The sequence below is a fragment of the Capra hircus genome, chromosome 8 (assembly GCF_001704415.2).
Source record: "Capra hircus breed San Clemente chromosome 8, ASM170441v1, whole genome shotgun sequence".
NCBI lineage: Eukaryota > Metazoa > Chordata > Mammalia > Artiodactyla > Bovidae > Capra > Capra hircus.
Genome location: NC_030815.1, coordinates 28,399,586 through 28,424,141, shown reverse-complemented (window position 1 = coordinate 28,424,141; position 24,556 = coordinate 28,399,586). Strand labels below are relative to the sequence as shown.

The 24,556-nt window shown below is 37.6% G+C and overlaps 1 protein-coding gene across 1 annotated transcript in view; it reads left to right on the top strand.

The window, feature by feature from the left end:
• The window catches only part of CCDC171 (coiled-coil domain containing 171), a 351,122-nt gene that overhangs the window by 242,493 nt on the left and 84,073 nt on the right, over positions 1-24,556 (top strand). The window contains exon 24 of the mRNA XM_005683650.3: positions 10,957-11,088. Coding sequence (XP_005683707.1) covers positions 10,957-11,088 — 132 coding nt within the window. The remainder of the gene's footprint in view (positions 1-10,956; positions 11,089-24,556) is intronic.

Here is a 24,556-nt window from a genome sequence, read left to right as displayed (position 1 = left end):
TGCTGTTCTCTGGACCTGTTGTGGGGGCAGCTCAAATTCTAATCTGGTCCTATTCCTATATTTTCTTGCCTCCAATATCCACAGCTATCAGAACTAGTGCGTTTTCTTTTGTGGGAGCTCTCAATGACCTTTTATATATTCCATAGACACAGAGTCTGCCTAGTTGATCGTGTGGATTTAATCTGCAGCTTATACAGCTGGTGGAAAGGTTTTGAGTCTTCTCCCTTAGTCGCACTGCCCCTGGGTTTCAATTGTGGTTTTATTTCCACCTCTGCCTGTGGGTCGTCCACTGGGGTTTGCTCCTGAGGCTGCCCTGGAGGACTTGGGTTTGCCCCTGGGGGGGCCAGGTGTGGAGGTGGTACAGCTGCCTGGGTCTCAGGGGCTCTGGCAGCACCAGGTACTCAGGGGAATTGGAGGCTAGAGCAGCAGGAAATGTAGTGCTCTAGAAGGGTTTGGCAACCAGTATTGGCCGATATGTTGCAGTATTCTTGCCTGGAGAACCCGCCTCCCTGACAGAGAAGCCTGATAGTCCATAGAGTTGCAAAGAGTCGGACACTACCGCAGTGACCCTGTGTGCATAGACGTAAGACTTGTTTTGCCTGTGGCAGCTCAACCCCAGTGAGAGTTGAGCATGATGGTGGCGCAGCTGCTTGGCTTGCGGGGACCTTGGCGGCACCAAGTGTGCAGGGATACAGACTGCCTCTGCCGCAGGAGTTATGGCCCTATCAGAGTCTTTTTTCAAGCCTCTTGTAGCTGGCAATCAGAAGGCCTCTTGACCGGTCTTTCTCCGTAGCTCTGCTCATTCAGGCCCTTAGAGGGCTCCCTTGCCTGGGATCTTTCTCTGTTGTTCAGTGTGTCAGGCACATAGAGGGCCCCCCCTGGCTGGGGTCCTACTCTGTAATTCAGTGCATCGGTCACTTAAAGGAGCACCCTGAGTGGGGCCCTACTCTGTAGTTCAGTGCCTCAGGTGTTTGATGGGCCAGTCTCTCTATTGTTCAGCTGCCAATGCTGGCGTGTGGGGAGAGAGAGGCTATGGTGATGGCTCCACCCTCTACACGTGACTCAGCAGTATCACCTTGCTTCCATGGCTGCCCAGCTTTCCTCCACAGGCATTTCCCACCACAGTCTCCTCCCTCACATCCCCTCGGTCTGTCTCTCTGCAGTCAACAGCAGCCCACCCTGAGATTGCACCACAATCCCTAAACTCCAGCTCCCAGCTGTTGCACCTTCCAGGGGATCTACATCTCTGTATGTATGGCTGTGGCAAGGACTGTCTGATTCTCATTCCATTTAGGCTGCCACACATCAGCTATTTCACTCTCAGCCTTAGATGTTTCTTCTCTGACTCAGGCAGTTGCCCCAGTGTGGGGATCCAACCCCTGCTTCAGTTCCCCCACCCTCTGAGGGCAGGTCCAGTCCTATTAACACTCCTGATTTTCCCCCTAGTTCCTTCATCCTACCGAGTTTTGCGTGCGTCTATATATTCTTTTCTGCTGGTCAGGTACTCCTCTCTGCTCTCAGCTGGTGTTCTGCATGCACTTTTATGTCTGAAGGTGTATCCTGGTGTATCCTGATGTATCCGTGGAGAGAGATGTACTCCACATCCACCTACTCTTCCACCCTCTTGTTCTCCCCTATACAAATGCTTTTTGAATGTATATTATGGGCCAGAAACTGTACTAGCCTTTGGGGAAACAAACAGATGCACAAATAACAATCACAACAACATATGTGTATATATCTCATTGTTTCTTTCTTCAAGATGAAAGTGAAAAGTGAAAATGAAGTCGCTCAGTCGTGTCCGACTCTTTGCAACCCCATGGACTATAGCCCACCAGGCTTCTCCATCCATGGAATTTTCCAAGCAAGAGTACTGGAGTGGGTTGCCATAGAGACGGTATAATTCCAGTATACTATGGTAAATATGTACCCAGTAGATGCAGTTCCACATCCATTTAGATAGTTATTCATCTATGAAGCATACTTAGGAAACCCAAGGGTTGGCTGGAAATTTCTTGGAAGAAAATTAAAGCTTGCATGGGGCTTTGAAGTGTGAGGAAAGATGAGAAGGGCATTTCAGCAGAGAGAGTAGAATGTGCAGGAGCATGGAAGCATGAATGGCCAGATAGCCTCAGTGCAGCATTAAGTGCAAGGAGAGTGCAGGAGATGAGGTTGAATGAGACAAGTGGCAGCCAGGTAATGGAAGAACTTTTTTTTTTTGGTCATTTTTAAGACACTTGGATCTTTATTGTGGAGCAGGGAGACAATTAAGGTTTGAGATAAGGAGTGATGTGGTCAGATTTCCTTACTAAAGTGGGGCTTTGGGAGGCACCTTTGCAGGCCATAAATAGTGAAGAGTGAAGTTGGTAATGAAATAATGAAGAACATGAGTTTGTAGGCTAGATGAGTACTGGTGAAGATTTGAGACTAGATAGTGACGATGAGTGGTGTCAGAAGAAAGGATATGAAGCTTATTTAGTAAAAATGGGAAGGTGAAAGGCAGGGAAGGGTGGTTCCCAAGATGGACAGTATGATTAACTAATGTTGGAAAACAAAAAGAGGAACAGGCTTTTTTTGCCCCCCCCCCCTCCTTTTTGTTAGCGAAGAAAAGGAAGACAATGATGAGTTTTGTTTTGGAAATACTGAGTTTAAGGTATCATGGAGTGAGTGATCAGCAGGATATGAGAGTCTAGACCTCAGGGGAAAAGTCAGAGCTAAAGATAAAGGTTTGAGATTGATTAACATAAATCTTCTGGCAAATAAAGAAGGTGGTATAGCAATTGACAGGAGAAACAAGACATTATGGATAAATGGGAAGGCTAGGACATACATTTTGAGAGATTAATTATGCCACTGGAATTTGAAGTCTTTGAGGAATGGAGTTCTGTCTCCTTAATTTTTATATGCTCAGCATCTGTCATAGTGCTTGATATCCAGTAGGCACTTGATGAAGGTTTGTTGCATGAGTCAAACTTTTTTACCATTGCCCAGTCTCTAAACACAACTAAAACTACGTCCAGATTCCAGTGGAAGTCTTGCTGATGTTGTCTTCATTTTTTGTTGATTAATTATTTTTAAATTTTACTTTATTTAGTTTGACTGTGCTGGATCTCAGTTGTGGCACAAGGAATCTAGTTCCCTGACCAAGGATGGAACCTGGGTTCCCTGCATTGGGAGCATAGAGTCTTAATTTTTGGACCACCAGGGAAGTCCCGTGTCTTCATTTCTTGATTGCTGAAAACAGCATGTGTATTTACTTTGCATAATCAAGATCTAGAGGAGAAAGCCTAGATTCAATGATAAAAATGTCTCTAGGAAAGAGAGATACACTGGCAACAAATTTTATAGGTAGCAACTAATTTGATTCCTATGAAATGGAAAGATGGTAACTTCTATTGTTAGGAAAAATTTTAGAGTAGAATTGAGTCAAAGAGAATGTAACAGGTGAGGATTCTGAGTGGCCACATCTTTACATGTGATTCTTACCTTAAAAATGTGAATGAGAATATTTGGTAATACATAGTTAACTTTGCTTTTTAATTCTTAGATCATTTATGTGGAATACAAAGACCACAGAGTAATTTTTAATTAATAAAGCTGACAGTTATTTTAAAGTTGAAACATGATCATATGCCTCTAATAACCCAGTTTTAAGTGACTTATTAATGACTCTCTAAATGTTACTTATGATACTTATGATCTTTGAACCTATTTCCATTTTTGGTTTCTTGATCCTGATTCTGAAGATCAGCTGTGTCATACAGGTGTTAGCACAGCTGGCTTGCTGATGGCAGCTCTGTCCATATAGCTGTCTTGTGTGTCATCATTCATGTTGTTCAGTGTCATTCTGACCTAGCCAAGCTAAAAATGGTACTTCAGCTCAAGAGGGATTTAAAAACCTTGACAAACTAAAGATAAGAGACCACGGAATGTCGTATCCATGTGCTTACCAGCTTTTAGCTTAAGCACATCTAAATAACTAATTTAGTGTGTATCTGTCTTTACCCTTTCGAATAGTTTGCCCTAGGGAAGAAAATATCTCTGTGTGGAGAACTCTAACAATTCATAAATACATCTTTCTGTACTCAAGTATGCGTTTTCTGTTTGTTTAAATAGATCAAGGTCACAGTAATCTATCTGCAAGGAGCAGTCTGTGGTATATAACCTACGCCTCAGATTTATCATCCTGCCTAGTGCCTTTATACGATGTCTGTGATTATATCATCCTATTTTCCAGGTTGATAATTTGATTTGAGGGTTCAGTTTTTCAGATCCTTAATTGGGATGTAGCCCAGCTTGATAATTTGATTCAAGAGATCAGTTTTCTAGTTCCATAATTAGGATGGAACAATAATGTGTGGGGTGGTTGTGGTCGTGGTAGATTTTGGCTTTTTTTTTCTGGTCACAGCAGAGAGAGTTCTGGCTCTGCTCTGGAGTTGGAGGTTAAATAACCTGCAGCAAAAGCAGGCTGGTTTCTCACTTTCTTCTTTTCAAAGGAGGGGTTTCTGCGCTTGCTGCAGTACCAATGGAGTGCCTGCTTTTGCTGCTTAGGCCAGGGTCTCCATCCCGTAGGAACAGAGCACAGCAGGAGCTGCTGCACATACCTTGGGACCTTGTAGTCTGGGGATCTTCCAAGTGAGATTATGGCCATTGTATAAGGAAGATTGCTCACAGGTACCTGTCTCTCAGTATGGTAATTGTGTGTGTGTTGAAGGGTCAGGGAGAAAATACATGAATGACTGAAAAATGCGCATAGATCCAATGAAACTACTGAGGAAAATCAGGGTGTTTCAATAACAATCTTCACTGCTGACCACAAAACTACTTTTATGACACACATTTTTGCTAAGCCTGCCAGACAAGGGACAAAGAGAAGGAAAAATAGAATGGTGTTGACTTTTAGGTAGGGAAATGGAAGGAGTAACAAGATCTTGAGCAATTTGCTCATCTGTTAACTGTCATTGTAGATACTCAGAGGCACTGTTATGTGTTGCTAGGAGCACTGGACACAATTTCCTCATATTAGGGATGGCAGTAGCTCTTTCACAAGGTGGATGGCAGAATGAAGTCTGAAAGTGTGGAGAGCACTTTGAAAAGTATGAAGTGCTTTTGGAAGTGCTAGCAGTATTGCTACTAATAAGAACAGTACTACACTCTATCCATTTCATGAACTAACTAAAGAAAAGGCAAAAGAGGGAAATATCCATTTAGTCGTCACTGTCTAACTTGTGAATGCCATTTCTGCTGTGATGGTGCGCTTTAATCCCTGCTTCTGTCACTGGGCACAGATCATGCTTTTTGGTTATCCTCGCTTCCCTACTACCTCGTAGAGTTTGTGAGTTTGGAATGACGTTCATATTTGATCACATGCTCACTGAGAACCTCCATGTGTACAGGGTCTTTCTGTTGCTAGTGTTATTGCAGAACATATGGTCCATACTGGTGAATTCCCTTCTCTCTCTCTTTACAAAAGATCTCCATGAAATGAAAAGACACTTGGAAGGAAAGTTATGACCAACCTAGATAGCATATTCAAAAGCACAGACGTTACTTTGCTTGGAAGGAAAGTTATGACCAACGTAGATAGCATATTGAAAAGCAGAGACATTACTTTGCCAACAAAGGTCCGTCTAGTCAAGGCTATGGTTTTTCCAGTGGTCATGTATGGATGTGAGAGTTGGACTGTGAAGAAAGCTGAGTGCCGAAGAATGGATGCTTTTGAACTGTGGTGTTGGAGAAGACTCTTGAGAGTCCCTTGGACTGCAAGGAGAGCCAACCAGTCCATTCTAAAGGAGATTAGTCCTGGGTGTTCTTTGGAAGGAATGATGCTAAAGCTGAAACTCCAATACTTTGGCCACCTTGCAAAGAGCTGACTCGTTGGAAAAAATTCTGGTACTGGGAGGGATTGGGGGCAGGAGGAAAAGGGGACGACAGAGGATGAGATGGCTGGATGGCATCACCAACTCGATGGACATGAGTGTGAGTGAACTGCAGGAGTTGGTGATGGACAGGGAGGCCTGGTGTGCTGCAATTCATGGGGTTGCAAAGAGTCGGACACGACTGAGTGACTGAACTGAACTGATGCCTGTGCTACTTGTTTAACCAAATTTTCTGTAGTTTAGTTATTAGAGTGGTGATCACTTGTGCCAGGAAAGTTAGACCCAGTCAAGTTATCTATCAGACTATGTAAAACTTGAAAAAAGAAGCCAGAAAGTATCTATGAGATTGCGTCCTATATGTTAGTGGTATAAGGTTTACTCACTAGAAATTGTTCATACATTCTCTGGTGAGATGTGGTCACTAAAAAAAATTTTTATAGATGGTGAAAAATGTAGTCTTTCTTGCTGTGTCTCTGAGGCAGGGGAATGGCCAACATTTTCTGTAGAGGGCCAGATAGTAAATATTTTGGGCTTTGTGGACCATATGGTTTCTGTCTCAACTATTCAACTCTGTCCTCTTAGCTGGAAAGCCCCCAAAGACAATAGCTAAGTGAGTGGGTGTGGCTGTGTTCCAATAAAACTTTATTTACAGTAACAGGCGGTGGTCTGGATTCGGTCCTTGAGCTGTAGTATGCCAACTGCACTCTGCTCTCTAGGGCATAAGATTAAAAAGAATACATAGGCTGCTCTGGTGTATATGGTGAAAAATAGGATAAAGAGAGAAGGGAAAGTGATGAGGAATCAATGGAAGTGAAAGGAAGTACAGGAGAGGAGGTAGGAAAAAGGAAGGTGGGGAATAGAGGCATAGTAAACTCCCACAGGATGATAAGGGTGGGAGTTGCGGGAAATATTGTTGAGATCTGTATATGACGGGAATCTCTCTGGTAAGGTTTATTTGGAAGTATCAGAGGCCTTAATGGATTGGAACAAATGAAATTTTAGGCAGGCCTGATTATCATTTACTTTTCCCAGGCATTCAAGATTCAGACATTGTATACATCTTCTTACATGTGTTCTAAAGTGTATCTGAGTTTTTCATCAACAACCCTTACTGCTTTTTCCTGGGTATTCTATTGGTAAAAACACAACTAGTATCATATTTCATGAATTTTTAAAAATAGCTGGAACATTGGGTGCCAAAGTCTTTATAGTTGTGTGTGATAAAAGATGCAGGTTCTTATTTTAGGAATTGAATGTTTTTCTAAAAATGACTGGTTTAATTTTATAGTGGATGTATCTAGCAGAAATAGTTTTTTGAGTGTTAGCAGGAGTACAGAAGATTAGGAAAGATTGGCTTGAGAGAAAAGGTTAATCAGAGGAATAGAAACAGTATAGGATAGAGCTTAAGAATTACTTAAATCTACAACTAAATTGTTGCAATAAAATAAATATTTCTTAATGGTGTTTTGAACTTGTTAAGTTTCATTTATTTTGTGTTATTTGCCTCTGTTTCTCTTGTTTCTTATGGCATATCTATGAGAAATATCTGCTTTCTGAAAGTATGTAACAAGAAAGGGAGAAAGTAAACTACATTTTCTAAAAATCAAAATTTTAGAATGGAGTAATATGGGTATGGTTTCCTTTAGTCTTTGTGAAAATATAAAATTATACAGTTTTTATAGGAAGTTAGAAAAATGTATACAATTTTGCAATTGAGATTTATACTGTGAAGTTCTTTGAAAAACTTACGTTAAAATGAAGTGTTAGTCATTTTAAAGTGGAAAAATATTATATATATGTTATTCATATCTATAAATAAACCAGAGTAAAAAGAATATAGAATCTAATTATAGGATGAATAATGATATACTGTAGCAGAATTAAAGGCTGGCTTTTGAAATTATGATTTCCAATTAATTTTAAATTTGAAATTATAATTTAATCCATGGACAGGTGATGGTTGTTTTAATCCTAATTCACACTAAAATCTTTATTTTAAAAGGTGAACCTGATTTTCCTAGTAGGATGAGAAACAGTTTTATTGTTTTAATATCGTTACTTCAAAAATTTTTTTTGACAGTAAAGAAATTTACTTTAAATTCTCATGTTTGAAAGGGACCATTTTGTATCCAGTGGGCAGTATTTCCTAAAGAAATCCTGCTTCTGTCTTTTCTGCTCGTAGTCACTTTGTTCTCAGCCTGTGTATTCTGTTTTTCTCGTGAACAAATTTAGTGCGGGAAGGTGAAAGTCTTTTTCCTTACTGTTCTGTGCTGAACTGTTCCTTGTTTATCCTTATTCAGACTTGCCTTTTGCATTCTTTCTGAGCCATTCCCCTCTCTCCTTCAGTTTTGCTGTTCACTGCAGTCTTTCTCTCCTGCTCTTTGCTGCACCGTTAGCTTTTCACTAGCCCTAGTGTCACTGTTTTACATTCTTTCAACATGATGCATTTACTCCCTTTATCTGTTAAAATAAAAGAATTCCTGGTCAATCCTTTATCAAGACTTAAAAAAAACTTCTTCTTGAAATACTTGGTGAACATGTTAGTTTGCCTATTTTCAAAGTTTTGATTTAATATAAAAGTGGGAAAAAAACCTCGCATATTTTAGTAGAAATATTTGTGAGTTTATTTCTGTTATATATCATGGGCACTGTCTCTTTGTGGCACTGCCAACGTTCAACAGATAATTGATAATTAAATGAGAGTATTAACACATGCATGCTATTCAAATAATGTTGTAATTGTGATGCCCATCATTAAGTTTAGCAAAACAACTGCATTTTGATTTTTTTCCCTATCGCATGCAAATACGAAGAGTTACTTCGTTTGGCAAATTAAATAATGTTGTAGTGAAAATGTTAATTTGACAATAAATCACAGTTTTAAATGCCAGATGCCCCTGCTTAATGTTGTTCAGAAAGTTTATTTAGAGGATATACAATGTGGCTTACTGTTCCTGTATGTCAAGCTTCACAGATGAAGTATGATGCCTGATATTAATCGGGTTAAAGGACCTCCAGTGCCTGGAGTGTGTTGTGGATTGTACCTAGGTTGCTCATAGCCGCCGCCCCCCCCCGCCGCCCCCTGCCCTCCCACCCTTTGCCCATATTAGCAATCTGCTTTTGTACTTTGACATCCAGGATTTCCCTAGTGAATTTTGTCACAGAAAAAAGAGAATCATCAATATCGCAGTTAAACTTGACTTTCAAAGCTAATAGTATCTCATTTGGGGGCTCAAATTTAATAAATTTTCTTTGATTCTGGGTGAGTTTTTAAACATCAAACAATGAATTGGCCAGGGTGCAGTAAAATATTTAGATCTATTGACTGTTGTTCAGAAGGGTAGAAGGCAAAACACTAGTGGTTTGATGTTGATAAATTCTCAGTACCTTAATCCACATTAATGTTTTCTTTTATCTGAGTGCAGATTGGTGACAAAAAAAAAAAAAAAGAGCATGAGAAGGTGTCCATGCATATAGAATATAAAACCTAAAGCAAAGGCATTTGTAAAATGTGATTTATTTTGTTAAGTGAGTTAAAAGCATTTTCATCCTAACTGAAGACTAGAAAGTGTTTGTTACAGATAAATATGCATTCTGTATTGGGACTCTGGTATGAATATTGTACTCACAATATTATACAAATTGCATTATAGTGTATGTTTTACAGCATATACTTTGACCTGCAGTTATTGGCAGAAATTCTTCAGCTCAACTTAAGACGATAAGGATGTTTATAGCCTGGATTAGCACAAACTATGAAAGATGTATGTCGTCATGTGTTTGAGTATGTTTGCTGATTTAAGGAAACCTTATGTTGTATGATAGTTCATTCATAAAGTAAGAAATAATTCAAACAGTTTTACAAGCTACCCAAGTGGAATAGAAAAATGAAGGTGAGGGTTCCTATAATTTATTATTACCAAGTTATATATGAAGTTGCTAAGATAAAACTAGAGATATAAATACAGGTATTTCAACAATGATGATTCTCCCCATTCTTGACCTTTACTACCTCGTAAAAACTCATTTTGTCCTGTGACTTTAAGCTAGTTGTATACTATTTATCAAAGACACAATGTCAAAGAGATAAAATTTTAAAACCTGTTCAGGCATAAGAAAAGTTAGGAAATATGCTTACATATGAAAACTCTTATCATTAAACTATGTGATTAAAGATGAGAGCCTACTGATCTTAAAATTAAACTGTGGAATTTTTGAGGCTTTTACGAAATTTGGAAATTAAAAATGAAAATACTTGTTTCTAAACATTTTCTTTTATTCATATTATATAGTGAGTATTTCTCATTTGTCCAGAAGGTGGCAGTGTAATATCAACTGCATGTGATGCAGAGACTAGGTTGCGAATTGGTATTTTTCCCATATCAGATCTGTGATGTGTTTGTATTGTTACCTTTCTGAACAGTTCAAGTATAGTACAAACACTACTGATTTTATCCATTATCTTATTTAGAATTCATGTGACCAAGTTGGTTTATATGTATTTAATCATTAAGATTCAAATTTAATAAGAGTAAAGAGGGCAAACAAACCTCTTGCTAGTGTATTTTTAAGTCTCCTTGTGTGTTGAACATATTTGTTTTTATTCTAGAGCACGTACTGAACTTGTCTTGTCGAAGACTAGTGCCTAATAACTATCTTGTTTAATATATACCCATTAATACTGGTTAAATTACATATGTTATTAAGAGAGTGTGAATAAGTAAGAGATTGCTATTTATTTTTGATTCTTTTGGGCTTGTTTTCCCTTGTTTCCTTTTTCTTTTGAGGTGGAACAGTGAAAAAATAATTCAAAACCTCTTGATCAGAAGAGCTCCAGCGACTCTTCTTCCCTCTGCTCATTTCAAGCAGGAGGATGCTTTTTCTTCTTAACATTCTCCCCCAGCACTCTGAATTAGAGATTTATTTGCAACGAAAAATCAATTAGTCCTAAATTTATTCATGGATTTCAGGTCTAGCGATCAATGCAAGTCCACTCAGTGGGCTCAAGGGGACCCAGTTCATCCCAGTTAATGTGTCTGAAGGGGAATTACCATTGATGCTATTTTTTTCCCTTTAGGTCAGAGATCAGATCTCGCTGTCACGGACTGCGGCAAGTAGGAATGACTTCACCCTGCAGCTACCCAGACTGCACCTGGAGACCTTTGCAATGGAGGGGCTCAAGGGCGGGCCAGAGGTTGTAGCGTGCCAGGTTAGAGTCTAAATAACATTGTTTGCTACTGACACATGTAGAAAAATAAATTGCACTTACTGGGGAGAATGGAAGAAGCCTCAAAGTCTTGTGACTAACTTAAAGGAGATGCAAATAATTTTTCCTCATTTTTCTTCTGTCATGTAACACTATGTTTCACAAGTAATTGTATTTTTTTCTTTAGAGCCTAGAACTAGCCCCTTAAATAATCCAGAAAAGTATTTTTTACCAAGGAAAAAATATATGTTTTATAGCTCAGTACAGTATTAAAAGAACATTCTTTCTGGGCAGCAGACGAAAATAAGACACTAAGCTGTTATCTCTTCAAGCTTGTCTGAATTTGTAGCTCTAACTCTTTTAAAATAAATCACTTTAGATAAAATTATCAGGAGAGATATTTGACATTTTTCAATGTTAATTGCAAAATATATCCAATATTCTTAGGTGGTAATTTCAACAAATCTAGAACCTAGCTCTTCTTTGCATGAAGAGTATTTTATACTTTAATGATTAATTTTAATAAACATTGTAATTAATATGTGCCAAAGGAGTTATTTCATTTATAAAACTCAAAGCACAAAATCATAAATAAGTTTAAACTTAATAAAAATATTTATTTTCAAAAACATATTTATTTTCAGAAGCTACAGCTAGCCTTCTGTTCTAGATTACTGTTATTGTGATTTTTTTTCCTTATGCTTAAAAATATTTTTGAATCAGACAAAACAAAATTTAGTATGTATTTTATTCTCTCTTTATTTTTTTTATTTTCTCTTTAATGTCCAATTTCTTTATTACAAAAATCTATCAAAGATACATAAACTATAGGGAGCCCGAAAATTCCAAAAGAGGTTGTCCTTGTTCAATAAAACCCTAAAGTTTTCAGTGTATTTAAGAGAAATATCTTTTAAAACTCTTGTCTGTGCTTCACATTTTGAGATTTAAGATGAACTTTTTCATTCTTCAAGTTTATGACCCTGTGAAATTTTAACTTGGCACAAAATTAATGTCAGTACAAGTGGGGCTATGTTAATTTTTTTCTAACTAAATGCTCCATACCTTAATTAAGTTTGTTATTAGTACTCAAATTAATACTCAACAAAGAAAAAATACTTGCTTCTTTCATTAGAATGTCCACATATTATAGTAAAATATATGTAATTATACAGCAAAGCATAAGACACTTATTTTTAGTTATAGACTAGCATACTGTGCTATTATTTAGTTCAAGATTAAGATGTACATTTAAAATTTGATTATATGTGAGTACAATATGATTTGATATTTTTCTAGTGGTTGTAAAATAATCCTTTATTTGGTTATCTTAGTTTGGAATCTCCCAGGGCTTAATACTTGTCATAATTCACAAATAAATACTTCTCCCAAACTCTAGATTTTGATGATTTGGAAAGAGACTGATTCCTAGGAATGCCATTTTTTAAGGCAAAACATGAACTTTCTAGAGTCCTGACATCTGTGAATAGCAAGAAGGAAATGTATAAGCTTGTATTTTAAACTACTATCTTTCCCAAGTTCTAATAAAAATAGTTCTGTGGGTTGCCGTATACCTAAACACTTGAGTAATTTTTATATTGGTGTGCTCTAATATGCGTTATAGTATAGTAATATATGTTTTGGTTTAGTATGCAGAGAAGAGCACATGATTTGGGCCATAATAGTTTTTCAGGCACACACGCGTGCATGCACGTGTGTGTAGGCATGCAGTTAGTGATATGGAGTACTTTGAGGAGAAAGGCACTGTAATAGTTGAAGACCTTAATTATACTAATTATAACTGCCATTTTAGTGAGCACTTACTATGTAGCTAGTATCATGCTTAGCTCTATAAATAAGTGATCTCAATTAATTCTTACAATGGGCCTGTCAAGCAGACAGCATTATTTTTGTTTTACAATTGACAAACAACAAATATAGCAGGTAACTCTTCTCAGATCAACAGCAAGTAAATGGCAGGGCCTAGAGTTTGGGTTTAAGTTTAGGTATATTTGACTGAAAAGCCTGAACTGGTAAAATCTGACAGTAAAAATCAAGACGTGTGTTAAATCGTAGGCATAAAGCCTTTGAAATCTGGTGGAGTTTTTCTTCCACTTATAAAGTATACATTATGCATCTGTATATGAGGTAGGTCATAGTTTATGGTGTATTATAGACACATTTACAGATAAAAAATTTTGCTTCCATTTGATAGGCTAATATTATGGAACTCAACTTTTCACCTTTGCAGTATATGTATGTATGTGTGTATATATATATGTATGTATGTATATGTATAGACTTATGCTAAGTATGCAACATATTTAGGAATTCACTATTTGTTTAACTTTGTAATCTGTACTGGTGAGGTGGACTGTTCAAAGTGTGCCTCACCTTTGATTATGACAAGGAGAGGCCCACTATGCAGGATGTGGTAGTGTCTGAATTATTTGGCCAACATATTTAACCATCATTTAGAGCAGTAGGAGATGACGTTTTCCTTGACAGCCACTGTCTGTTGTTTCCAAAGGGGAAGATTATACCTTTCTTATAGGTATAATCCTGGATGGAGGGAAGACCAGTGAGCACAACTGAAGGGTGAGGGGATGAATGGATTACCTTCTCTCTCTGAACCCAGAAGAGTGTGTAACTGATACACTCCTACAGGAAATAATTCAGTTTGGCTGGTCTCTGAGATGTGCTAGCTTTTAGCCTCAGTGTCCTTATCTGCAACAAAGTGCAATGCCAACAGTTTCTCAGGCTTGTACTGAGTTTGGATGAGGCAGTGCATGTGAAGTGGGGAGCACAGTGCCCAGCGCAAAGACAGCAGACCAGCAGGGTGGCTCTTGTTGTTGCACACCTACATGCTGCGGTATGAGACACCTTGTAAAGATGACGTCAGCAATAGTAGTATAGCTTGATTTTATTACTTTTGGGGGGTGTGGGGTTTTTTATTTTTTTGGTGTGTGTTTTGTTTTTTTAAGAAATGGTGGTTGTTGTTCAGTTGCTAAATCGTGTCTGATTCTTTATATCCCCACGGACTGCAGCATGCCAGGCTTCCCTGTCCTTCACTATCTCCTGGAATTTGCTCAAACTCATGTCCATTGAGTTGGTGAGGCCACCCAACGATTTCATCCTCTGTTAACTCCTTCTCCTCCTGCCCTCAATCTTTCCTAGCGTCAGGTCTTTTCCAGTGAGTTGGCTCTTTGCATCAGGTGGCCAAAGTATTGGAACGTCAGCATCAGTCCTTCCAATGAATATTCAGGGTTGATATTCTTTAGGATTGACTGGTTTGATCTCCTTGATGTCCAAGGGACTCTCAAGAGTCTTCTCCAGTACTACTTAGGATCTTTTCTTTGTATCTTTCCATTTGGTTCTTTCATTCTTTCTTGTTTCTTCAAAGCTTAGTTTTGGTCAAGATCAACTTTAGCTCTCTATTTACTTTTCCTTGTTACTTGATGTTCCAGTGAGGCCAAGTTGCCAATGAACCCCTGTCTAAGATCCTATGGCAAGTTTAGAACCATTATTCCTTGGCTTTTATCTCCTTAATAGCAGCATATTAGTCTACTAGGATACTGAACAAAAAATAAAACACCTAGATTAGACAAGTTAACTTTAGCTTAAAAACCCAGTACAGTGTGAATGCAGAGGACTTTGTAAGAAAAGATATTCTGCCCATAATTTATTAAGATAATACCTATTACTCATTGTCTTATACTTCGAATTCTGTTTTTTCAACAACTGTATGATGCTTTTCATATCTGGAAAATATTAGCAGACATCCAGTAAGTGTCTGTGCCTCCATTCCCATTCAGCGATAACCAACACAGAACAATATCAATGTTAATATTATTGATATTATTGCATGCTTATTCCATACCAGTTACTGTGCTAAATAAACACCCTACATTTGCTTTCTCGTTTAATCCTTGCAACAATCCTATAAATAATAGGTACTCTGCTTTTATCCATTTTCCAAAAGAATAAACTGAAATTTATTAAGATGAAAATTGTTAAAGGTCACATATCCAGTGAGTAGGGTCACTGGCCTGTTCATTCTTTTAATCATGCCTTTCTGCCTTCTGTGCACCATGGCATAGTGGGGTGTGTGTGTGTGTGTGTGTGTGTGTGTGTGTGTGTGTGTGTTTTAAGATAGCTGAGAGGGAAAAAAAAATAAAGGGTAGGGTCTGCCTGTAAAATATAGTTTCTTTTGTGAGAAGATCATGGCAAAAATAGAATCCAAAAGAGGTTAATGGGAAATGTTACTTAAATTGTGTATTTCAGCCTCTTCATCTGTAAAATGAAAATAATAGAAGTTTCAAACTCAGTGTAATGATTGAATGGGTTAATCCATTGAAGTGCTTAGAATAGTAACATGGTAAGCACTCACTGTTTATTAGCTTTCTACCAACGTGAAAGCTTCATGAGGCCAAGAACTTGATTTTGTTCACAGTCACACCATCAGAGCTCAGAACCCTGCCTCACACAGAGGAGGCTCCAGTGCACGAACACTTGATTTCAGGCACTAGACAAGTTGACTCAGGAAGCTGCTGTGCCTAAGTTGTGCATGCCTTTGAGACATTTGGGATCATTTTTTTAAACTTCTAAACCCACTTCATTTAAAAGGAAAAGTCCCCTGAACCATCTCATAAAAGTGTGTAAGGCTTAGTGCACAATAACTATACCTCTGGAAATATAGTATATTTTATAAATATATGTTTATAAACACTTCTTTAGAAAGGCTTCATTGTGAAACCATTTATTTATGAAGATTTTAAACAACAGAGTCTTCACCATAAATCCAGTAATCCTTTAATCACCCATAACCTAACTGTGTTATTATGAAGTCCGTCCTTGGTATGGTTGTTTGTTATGTGTTATACCCACAACTTTTGGGATACTGTGGTTTCTTTACATTCAACTTACTTTCCAGGCATAGAAATTTCTTCCAGCTATTTTGTTGTATTTATAAAGGTAAATCATAAAAGAGCATCTTGAAAGGATTTTTTTTTAATGTAGAGAAGAAAGAAAGAAATATCTGTACCTAAGTACTAAACTGTCAGGGAATAAAAATATCAAGAATCAGCCACTCTTAATAATTTTTTACATGTGTTCCCTGTTATACTGCTTGATGCAGCAGCCTTCTAATTGTACAAGAATCATGTTCATTTGGGCACAACTAGAAATTAAAGAAATGTTAGAGAATTTTGCTTGGAAGCTTGTATTATTTAGATATTTTCTTCAACTTATTCCATCTCCATAAATGAATTTTCAGATATCTGATTATTTTTTAAAACATGAAAATCAGCCATTTTGAATGAAAATCTCACTAAATATCTATAATGCTATGTAAAATTCCCCAATTGTCCCTAAAAGACTAAATGACTTCTATTAGTTCTTTAGTTTTTTTCTTTTTTAAGTATAGTTCTTTAGTTTCTGATTCTAAAAGAAAATTTTACCTTCTTTATATAATTTAGGACTTCCCAGCTTTTCAGATGTCAGTCCTCCCTGGGTCGCACTGTCTCAGAGAGTTGTCAGGGTTTAGTCTAAGAGTCTCCATGGTGAAGTAAAGAGAATGCATTTTGTGACAGCTGTTTGTCTCACAGATATTCTTTTTCACTTATTTTTGAGTCCATGACTGTGCTTTGAATGTTTGACATTATTGGAAATCTGACCTTTTTGTACCAAAGTATCAAAAAGATTTGAGGATTATCTCAACTTGTTATCAGTGAGTGTGTGGTTCTCTTTAAATTCTAAAAATTAAAATATCTTTTAAATTTAAAAACATAATATGATTTTAGATTTCGGTTATAGCATCAAAGAGAATGTTGAAACTCTACCTTCTTCAAAGGATGGCGAGTTCTTCCAAGGGAGGAGCTGTTTGTTAGGGGAAAACAATTAGCTGGAAAAATCATATAGTTCATCTGAGAACAAATGTATTTTGATGGGGAAAAAGCCATCCTTGGTCTCATTTAGAGCTTGACAGCTGTCATCTCCAATTCCACAGAATATAAACTGTGTCAATGAGGAATCTAAACGTCCTGGATTTGAGGCCTAACTCAAAGATGAATATAAGAATCAGTGAATTTATTTTTCACGTTGACACCAGGAAGAATAAATGGCATTTTCTGACGTAATGTTGTCAGAGAAAATATTTTTGTTATTTGCTAGTTCAAGTTTTAGAATTCTATTCTCAAGATTTGAGAGTGCACAAGCAGACATTAAGTTTCTTCAAAACTTGCTGGTACCGCAGCTGTGAGGGATGCTAAATGAAGCAAAATATGAAGAGAAGGAAGATGCTAACGTGTACAGAGGGACCGATTTTAGGGTCTGTTGCTAAGTGGGGTGAAAGTGAAAATGAAAGTGTTAGTCACTCAGTAGTGTCTGATTCTTTGTGACCCCATGGACTCTAGCCCACCAGGCTCTTCTGTCTGTGGAATTCTCCAGGCAAGAGTACTGGAGTGGGTTTCCATTTCCTTCTCCAGGGGATCTTTCCGACCCAGGGATTGAGCCTGGGTCTCCCACGTTGCAGGCAGATGCTTTACTGACTGAGCCACAGGGAAGGCTAGGTATAACAGTGGTTAAATAATTAAATAACAGCATTTAAACGTGGATTTATCCTCACTGTGAATTGTGCCTTGTCCTGAATCTGTATCTTCTCCTAAGGTTACAGGACATTTTAGTTTTTGTTGACCAGGAAGACTGCTGGAAACAGCCTCACACGTCAGTCATCTGTTGTTAGAACAGATCAGGTGTCATCACCTAAGTACCCTCACCCTCCCTGACTCCCTTCCTCCTTCCTTCCCTTCCTCACCCTCTGTGATGTGCACTTTTATTTCCGCTCTTTATTTTGGTGGTGGTGCTGGAGGGGATAGGGGATACATCAGTGAGAATTTTAGGGCAGAATCTTGAGAGTAAAAATGTGAAATTATGGGTTTTGGTTCAGATATTTTGCCAGGTGTTATATGCTACCATTGTTTTCTTAGTCCCTGTATTTTATTTTAAAGGACTTGCTGTTTTTAAAAAAGTATTTTTCTTTGTAGTTAAAACATAATCTTGGGGATCAAATGATAACTAACATTTCTTTAAAAAATAAATATCTGTTAAGACTAGGAGTACTAAAAAGTTTTTTTTTTTTAATAGGTAGCTGATGGGATATTTTACATCTTGTATCATAGATTTTATTTTGGGTTGGTGGTGATCTGAAATGAGGGGTTTTCTTTCCCCTGTTGGGACTTTAATCTCTTTGCCTTTGGACAATCACAGGATAACATGAGGGCAAGGAAATATGTCTGTATAAAGCTTCTGCTACACAGAATGTTATATTGAGGAATCTTGTGACTAACTCCTTGATTCAGCTGAAAATATTCATGAATTATTCCCTCTGGATATGACCTGGTATCAGCAATCTGAACTAAGTAAAATCTGATAGGAATTATTTAAAATGAAGTCTTTTTTCCTATTTTTTGGGGGGTATCATTTCTTCCTTTTTTACTAGGGAGAATAATTTGGAAGAAAGTAAAATCATAGCCAAGTGACTATCACAAAAGGTTGAAGAGGTTATACAACTTTATCTAAAAATAATAGAATTAGCCCCAGAACAGATGGAATCCTTTCCCCATAGACATAAATTACCCAGGTAGCAGGAATCCTCATTATTTTATCTAATCATTGTCTTTTTCTCCTGGAAAACACGTTGTCTTTTCTTGTGAGGGATGAACATGAGTTATCATCCTTGTGGTACTAAGAGTGCTGCTGGAGCTCTCTGCTAATATCACCGTCTGTGAGCTTCCAGCCCTTACTCCTTCTGGTGCATCAGCTTGTCCCCTGTAACCTGGAGATGGTGCTACTTACCCTACTGCATCTTGGGGCAGTTGTGAGGATCCCATGACATGGATGAAAGTACTTTATTGTTTTCCTTTAAATATTTGCCTTATAAACTTTCCTTGATCAGGTGTAAACTCACTTATTTTCCATCTCAGGTTGAGATTTTTGCCCTTCTAAAAGACAAGCAAGTAAATCAGATGATGAGGAGGTTAGCAACTGTGAATCTGTGCAATTTTCTATATGTCATTGAGCTTGCTGGAAATATCATGCTGATCAGAATGGCAATTTGGAAGAGATAGAATAATGCTGTGTGCTGGGGAAAGAGGCAAGCAATGTAGTATTGGAGAAAGTCTATGTTTAAAGTCAGAATGCCTGGATTGAAGTCCTGGCTCTGTAATTTAACCGTCTTGGCAGATTACTCAATGGCCCCGAGCCCCCTATTTCCTCATCTTTAAATGGAGGTGGTGAAGCCTGTCTTGCTTTCACTTACAGAGTTGTGAGGAGATCAGATGGGATAAAGTACATGTGAGGGTGCTTTTATATTGTAAAATGTGAAATTAATATAAGCTATGTTAGACTGAACTGCAAATAGGCCTGGGTTTCAGGAAAAGTAACCTAAGTACATTAAGGGAATGTTTTAGTGTTTTGACTCTTGGAGACTTTTGACTGATGACATGTTTGATACAGGTTTCATGTTAGTAGAAACATGCAATAAAAAATAAAATGTTCGACAACTCTCGTGTTTCCTTACAGGTCAGTATAAAGCCATGGGCTGACACTTTGGTGAATGCCCACCATACACTTCTGAGTAATTATTCTACAGAGTAATTTAAGCATCACTACTGTTTTCACATGTTATTTTAAAATATTCTTTTAACTCATCTTCTTGCCTTTATTTATGCCATTTAATTTATTTTTTGAAAATCAGATTCCAACTCTGAGATGTTAACATTATTTTGCCTGAATGTGAAATGTTTCAGACACACCAGATAAAATCAAAAACACAAAACATATGAAAGTAAAGAGCTTTTTTTTGTTGTTGCAATTTTCAGTTCCAGGTAGCCCAAAGCAGAAAAGCTGCTGAATGATATGAACAGCATTTCTTTGCCATTAACATTAAGAGGCAAAAGCTAAATCCCAAACTTGACTCTCTCTGTGTCTTTTTTTTTTCATTTTTGAAGTCTTATTTGAGTATAACCCTACTCGATAATACTTTTTAACGCTCATTATTGCGAGACTGAAGCCTGTGCACACTTGAACTCTCAAATGCTGCAACAGAATTGCTATTCATTGCAGCTACTTGGACAAAAAAAAAACAACAAAAAACAGTGTTTGATGGCCTGTCTAGGTGAAGACCTGGGAAAGGAAGGGTTATCTACAAATTGAGTGAGTTTATTATGGCTTAGTGATTTGCTGATTGATTTCATTTGCTGTCAGTTAAGGCTCTCTTAGTGTCAGTTTTCTTTGCATAATGCCTTGAAATAAAGACCGATGAAGTTCTTCAGATTGATGCTGCTTATATAAACTGACCCTGATTTGCCCTATTCTGCGTGACAAGTTAAGTGACAGCAGTTAGAGGAAAATCCAGCAATGAATATGCAACTTACCGATTAAGGGAAATGCAGTAAATCATTCAGTCTAAAACTAGGTACAAAATAATTTCTTGTAATAATTCCACAGATGCCTTGAGTTTCATTAAACAGACTGTTATTAATCTCAAGAGTGTATGTGTGTGGGGTTGTGTGTGCATGTTGATAGAGACAGGCAGATAGGGAGAGGGACAGAAAGAGACAGAGGACTGAATTAAAAAAGAGAACTAAAAGTGATCCTAAAACTTTTTATATGAAGTAAATCTTCCTCTCCCTAGTTAAACTTGAAATTGTCAGAATCGTGGTTTAAAAAATAGCTTATTTGAGGTTGTATAATGCTATGTATTAGGTAACCAATGAAACATAGGGTCATTTTGAAGCTTTAAATGCTTTTCAATTTCAGAGCTTTCTAGTAAAGTGCTGGTAGCTTTTCTTTTTCTTTCAATGGCCAAAGTTTCATAGTGCTGATTAAAAAGATGTGGAACTTTTATGGGAAAGACTAACTTAAGAAGTAACTCACTGAGAAAAACATGGAACACTAGCATCTTAATATCTGTTCCGAGTGAGAGCTGTTTCACTCATAGCCTAAGGGAGATTTCCCCTGTGGAGTGTGTGACATTGCTTCCATATTGCAGAGCACTATTTTGTTTGGAGTATATTTTATGATGCATATTAATCAAAATGAACCTGAGCTGGTATAGTTTCCTTAGGATCAAAAGGGCAGCATAGAAAATAGCACCAAAGTGAAGAAAGCATCAGGGTTCTGTTCTGGTGGTAGGAAGTTCAGCAAAGTGACATATCACAAACCTAAGTGATATCTGTGATGTGTTTAAAAGAGACAATCCATGTTTGCCAACAAGGCTTTAAAAAGTCCTCAAACCTTGGATCTTTGATTGAATGGTTATCTGGTAGAATGATTTACCCACAACATTTAAAATTTAGAAGCAGCAGCCCTATGTCTTTAATCCTTCTAAAACTGAGAAGGAAATCATGATTAAATTAAAACATGCTGCTTAACTTTGTATATTTATTGTTATGTCATGGGACAAAACAGGAAAAAAAAAAGTCTTAAAAAAATACTTATTTATCTATTTGGCTATGCCAGGTCTTAGTTGGCGCATGCGGGATCTGGTTCCCTGACCAGGGGTCAAACCGGGGCCCTCTGTCTTGGGAGTGTGGAGTCCCAGCCTCTGAAACACTGAAAAAGTCCCTGAAAAGGAGAATCTCTGAGACATTCAGCACAGGGACTTACACCAAGCCCTCAACAGAGAGCAGTTAAGATTATTACTCTTGAGACAGTGGGTGTGAATTGAGGAATGTTACGATTCTTCATCGAATAAGAAGGGATTCTTTATTTTGCACTAGTTTTTTTTGCAAATCAAAGGCACATTTCTGTTCCATGTGAGTAGGACTCTCCTGAGACATTCTTTTTGGGCCCCTCCCTTTTCTTTATATTCTAAAAGCAGACTAGATATGAAATTCCTGGTCACACAAACTGCCTGTCTTTTCATGCATGTCTTTCTGATTTGTTCACACTGGGTAAGGTGACGCAGACTCCTGAGGGGTCTGGAGAAGTAGCTGCCCTAGTGTCCAGACATGTTCCAGGTACGAAGAGCAAGGTCACTGGGAGCCCACAGGCCTAGTTTTCACATCTCTGATAGCTGGTAATGCATGGGAAGGCTAGGGACCAAGATAGCCTCTGCATCAAAGTTTTCTATTTATTCTAGAAGGAAAATGAAAATATAAGCTGAGAGTATTTATTTATTGCATTGGTTATAGCTTTATTTATCTTTATTTTTTATTTTAGTTTAATTGGGATATAATTGACATACAACACTGTGTAAGTTTAAGGTATATAGCATAAGTTGACTTACAAATAGTATTCAGAAATGATTACCATAATAAGTTTAGTGAACATCCATCCTCCCATATATAAGAAAGAAAGAAAAAAATGTTTTTCTCCTTGTGATGAGAACTCTTTGAATTTACTCCCTTGACAACTTTCAAATCTACCCCTCAGCAGTGTAAACTATAGTCATCATGTTTTACATTATATTCCTGGTACTTACTTATCTTGGAACTAGAAGTTTGTATCTTTTGACCACCCTACTTCAGTCAGTTCCCCCTCCTCTCACCTCCAACCTCTGGTAACCATAAGTCTGACCTTTTTTTTTTCCCTCCTGAGTTATTATTTAAAAAAAAATTCTTTAATTAAGTGAGATCATAACAGTATTTATTTGTGTTTCTCTGTCTGACTTATTCCTCTTAGCATAATGCCCTCGAGGTCCATCCATGTTGTCACAAATGGCAGGAGTTTCTTTTTTTTAATGGCTAAAATATATATATATATATATACATACACACATATAGACTTTATTCTTTCATCTGTTGGTCAACAGTTTGGTTGTTTTATGCCTTGGCTATTGTAAATAATGCTGCTATGAATATATGGATGCAGATATCTCTTTGACATAGCATTTTTGTTTCTTTCTGATATGGTCCCAGAAGTAGACTTGCTGAATCATATTTCTTGTGAGGAAGAACTTTTATACTGTTTTCCGTAGTTGCTGTTTCAATTTACAATACCACTGACAGTGTACTTGGGTTTCCTTTTGTCCACACCCTCACCAGGATTTGCTATCTTTTTTCTGTTTGATTTGATGATAACCATTCTAAGATACCAGGTGACATCTCTTTGTGGTTTTGATTTGCATTTCCATTTCCCTAATGATTAGTGATGATGAGTGCCTTTTCACGTGCCTGTTGGTGATTTGTATGTGTTTTTGGGAAAATGTCTTTTCAGAGCCTTTGCCCATTTTTAATTGGATTATTTGTCATGATATTGAGTTTTCTGAATTCTTTATAACTTTTGAGAGTATTTAGAGACAAATTCAATCCAGTAAATTGGCTTTAAAAAATAAAATGATCAGCTCTTTCAATCATATAGATTTGGGTATGGCTAACATCAATGATCGGAGAAGGCAATGACACCCAGTGTAGTACTCTTGCCTGGAAAATCCCACGGATGGAGGAGCCTGGTGGGCTGCAGTCCATGGGATTGCCAAGAGTTGGACACGACTGAGCGACTTCACTTTCACTTTCCACTTTCATGCATTGGAGAAGGAAATGGCAACCCACTCCAGTGTTCTTGCCTGGAGAATCCCAGGGACAGGGGAGCCTGGTAGGCTGCTGTCTATGGGTTCGCATAGAGTCGGACACGACTGAAGTGATTAGCAGCGACATCAATGATGCACCATATACCTGCCAAGAACAGGGTATTGAACTGTGCTGTGGGATACAAAAGTGACTCAAATATCTTTCCAACAGGAATATGAAATTTATGATTGAAATGAGATGGAAAAATGATTGCTCACTTTTCATGCTTTATCTTTGTAGGAGAGGCATAGATAAAGTACCATAGCCTGATCTGTAGAAAGTGAAAGAAAGTGAAGTCACTCAGTTGTGTCCGACTCTTCGCGACCCCATGGACTGTATATAGCCTACCAGGCTCCTCCCATCAGTGGGATTTTCCAGGCAAGAGTACTGTAGTGGGTTGCCATTTCCTTCTCCAGGGGATCTTCCCGACCCAGGGATTGAACCTGGGTCTCCTGCATTGTAGGCAGACATTTTACCTACCAATTGTTCATATTGGATTCAATTAAGCCACAGACAAGTACATCAAATTCTTATAATTCCAACTAAATGGCTTTTTAGCACCTTTGTAAAAATTGATGGAAAGACACTATGGATTTCCTTTGCTGAGATTCATAAAGCTAACAATTTTATGTGAAAAGAGGAAAGACACGTGTTCAACGTGTGTATATTGTATTTATTCTTTATCAGTAGTTTAGATCAAGTGCACTTTCTGAATGCTGTCCATTTTGAGAAACTGGATTGGGCAGTTTTTCTTTGGTTGTGAACAATTGGCTTTCAGCCCTGAAAGTAATTTATGTCTATAACTTTTCTTTTTGTATTAACACTACTCCTTTAAGAAAATTTGCATGCTGAACCCACAAAGACCAAAATTAGGGTGTGTTTTTCGTTACACTGTCAAATTT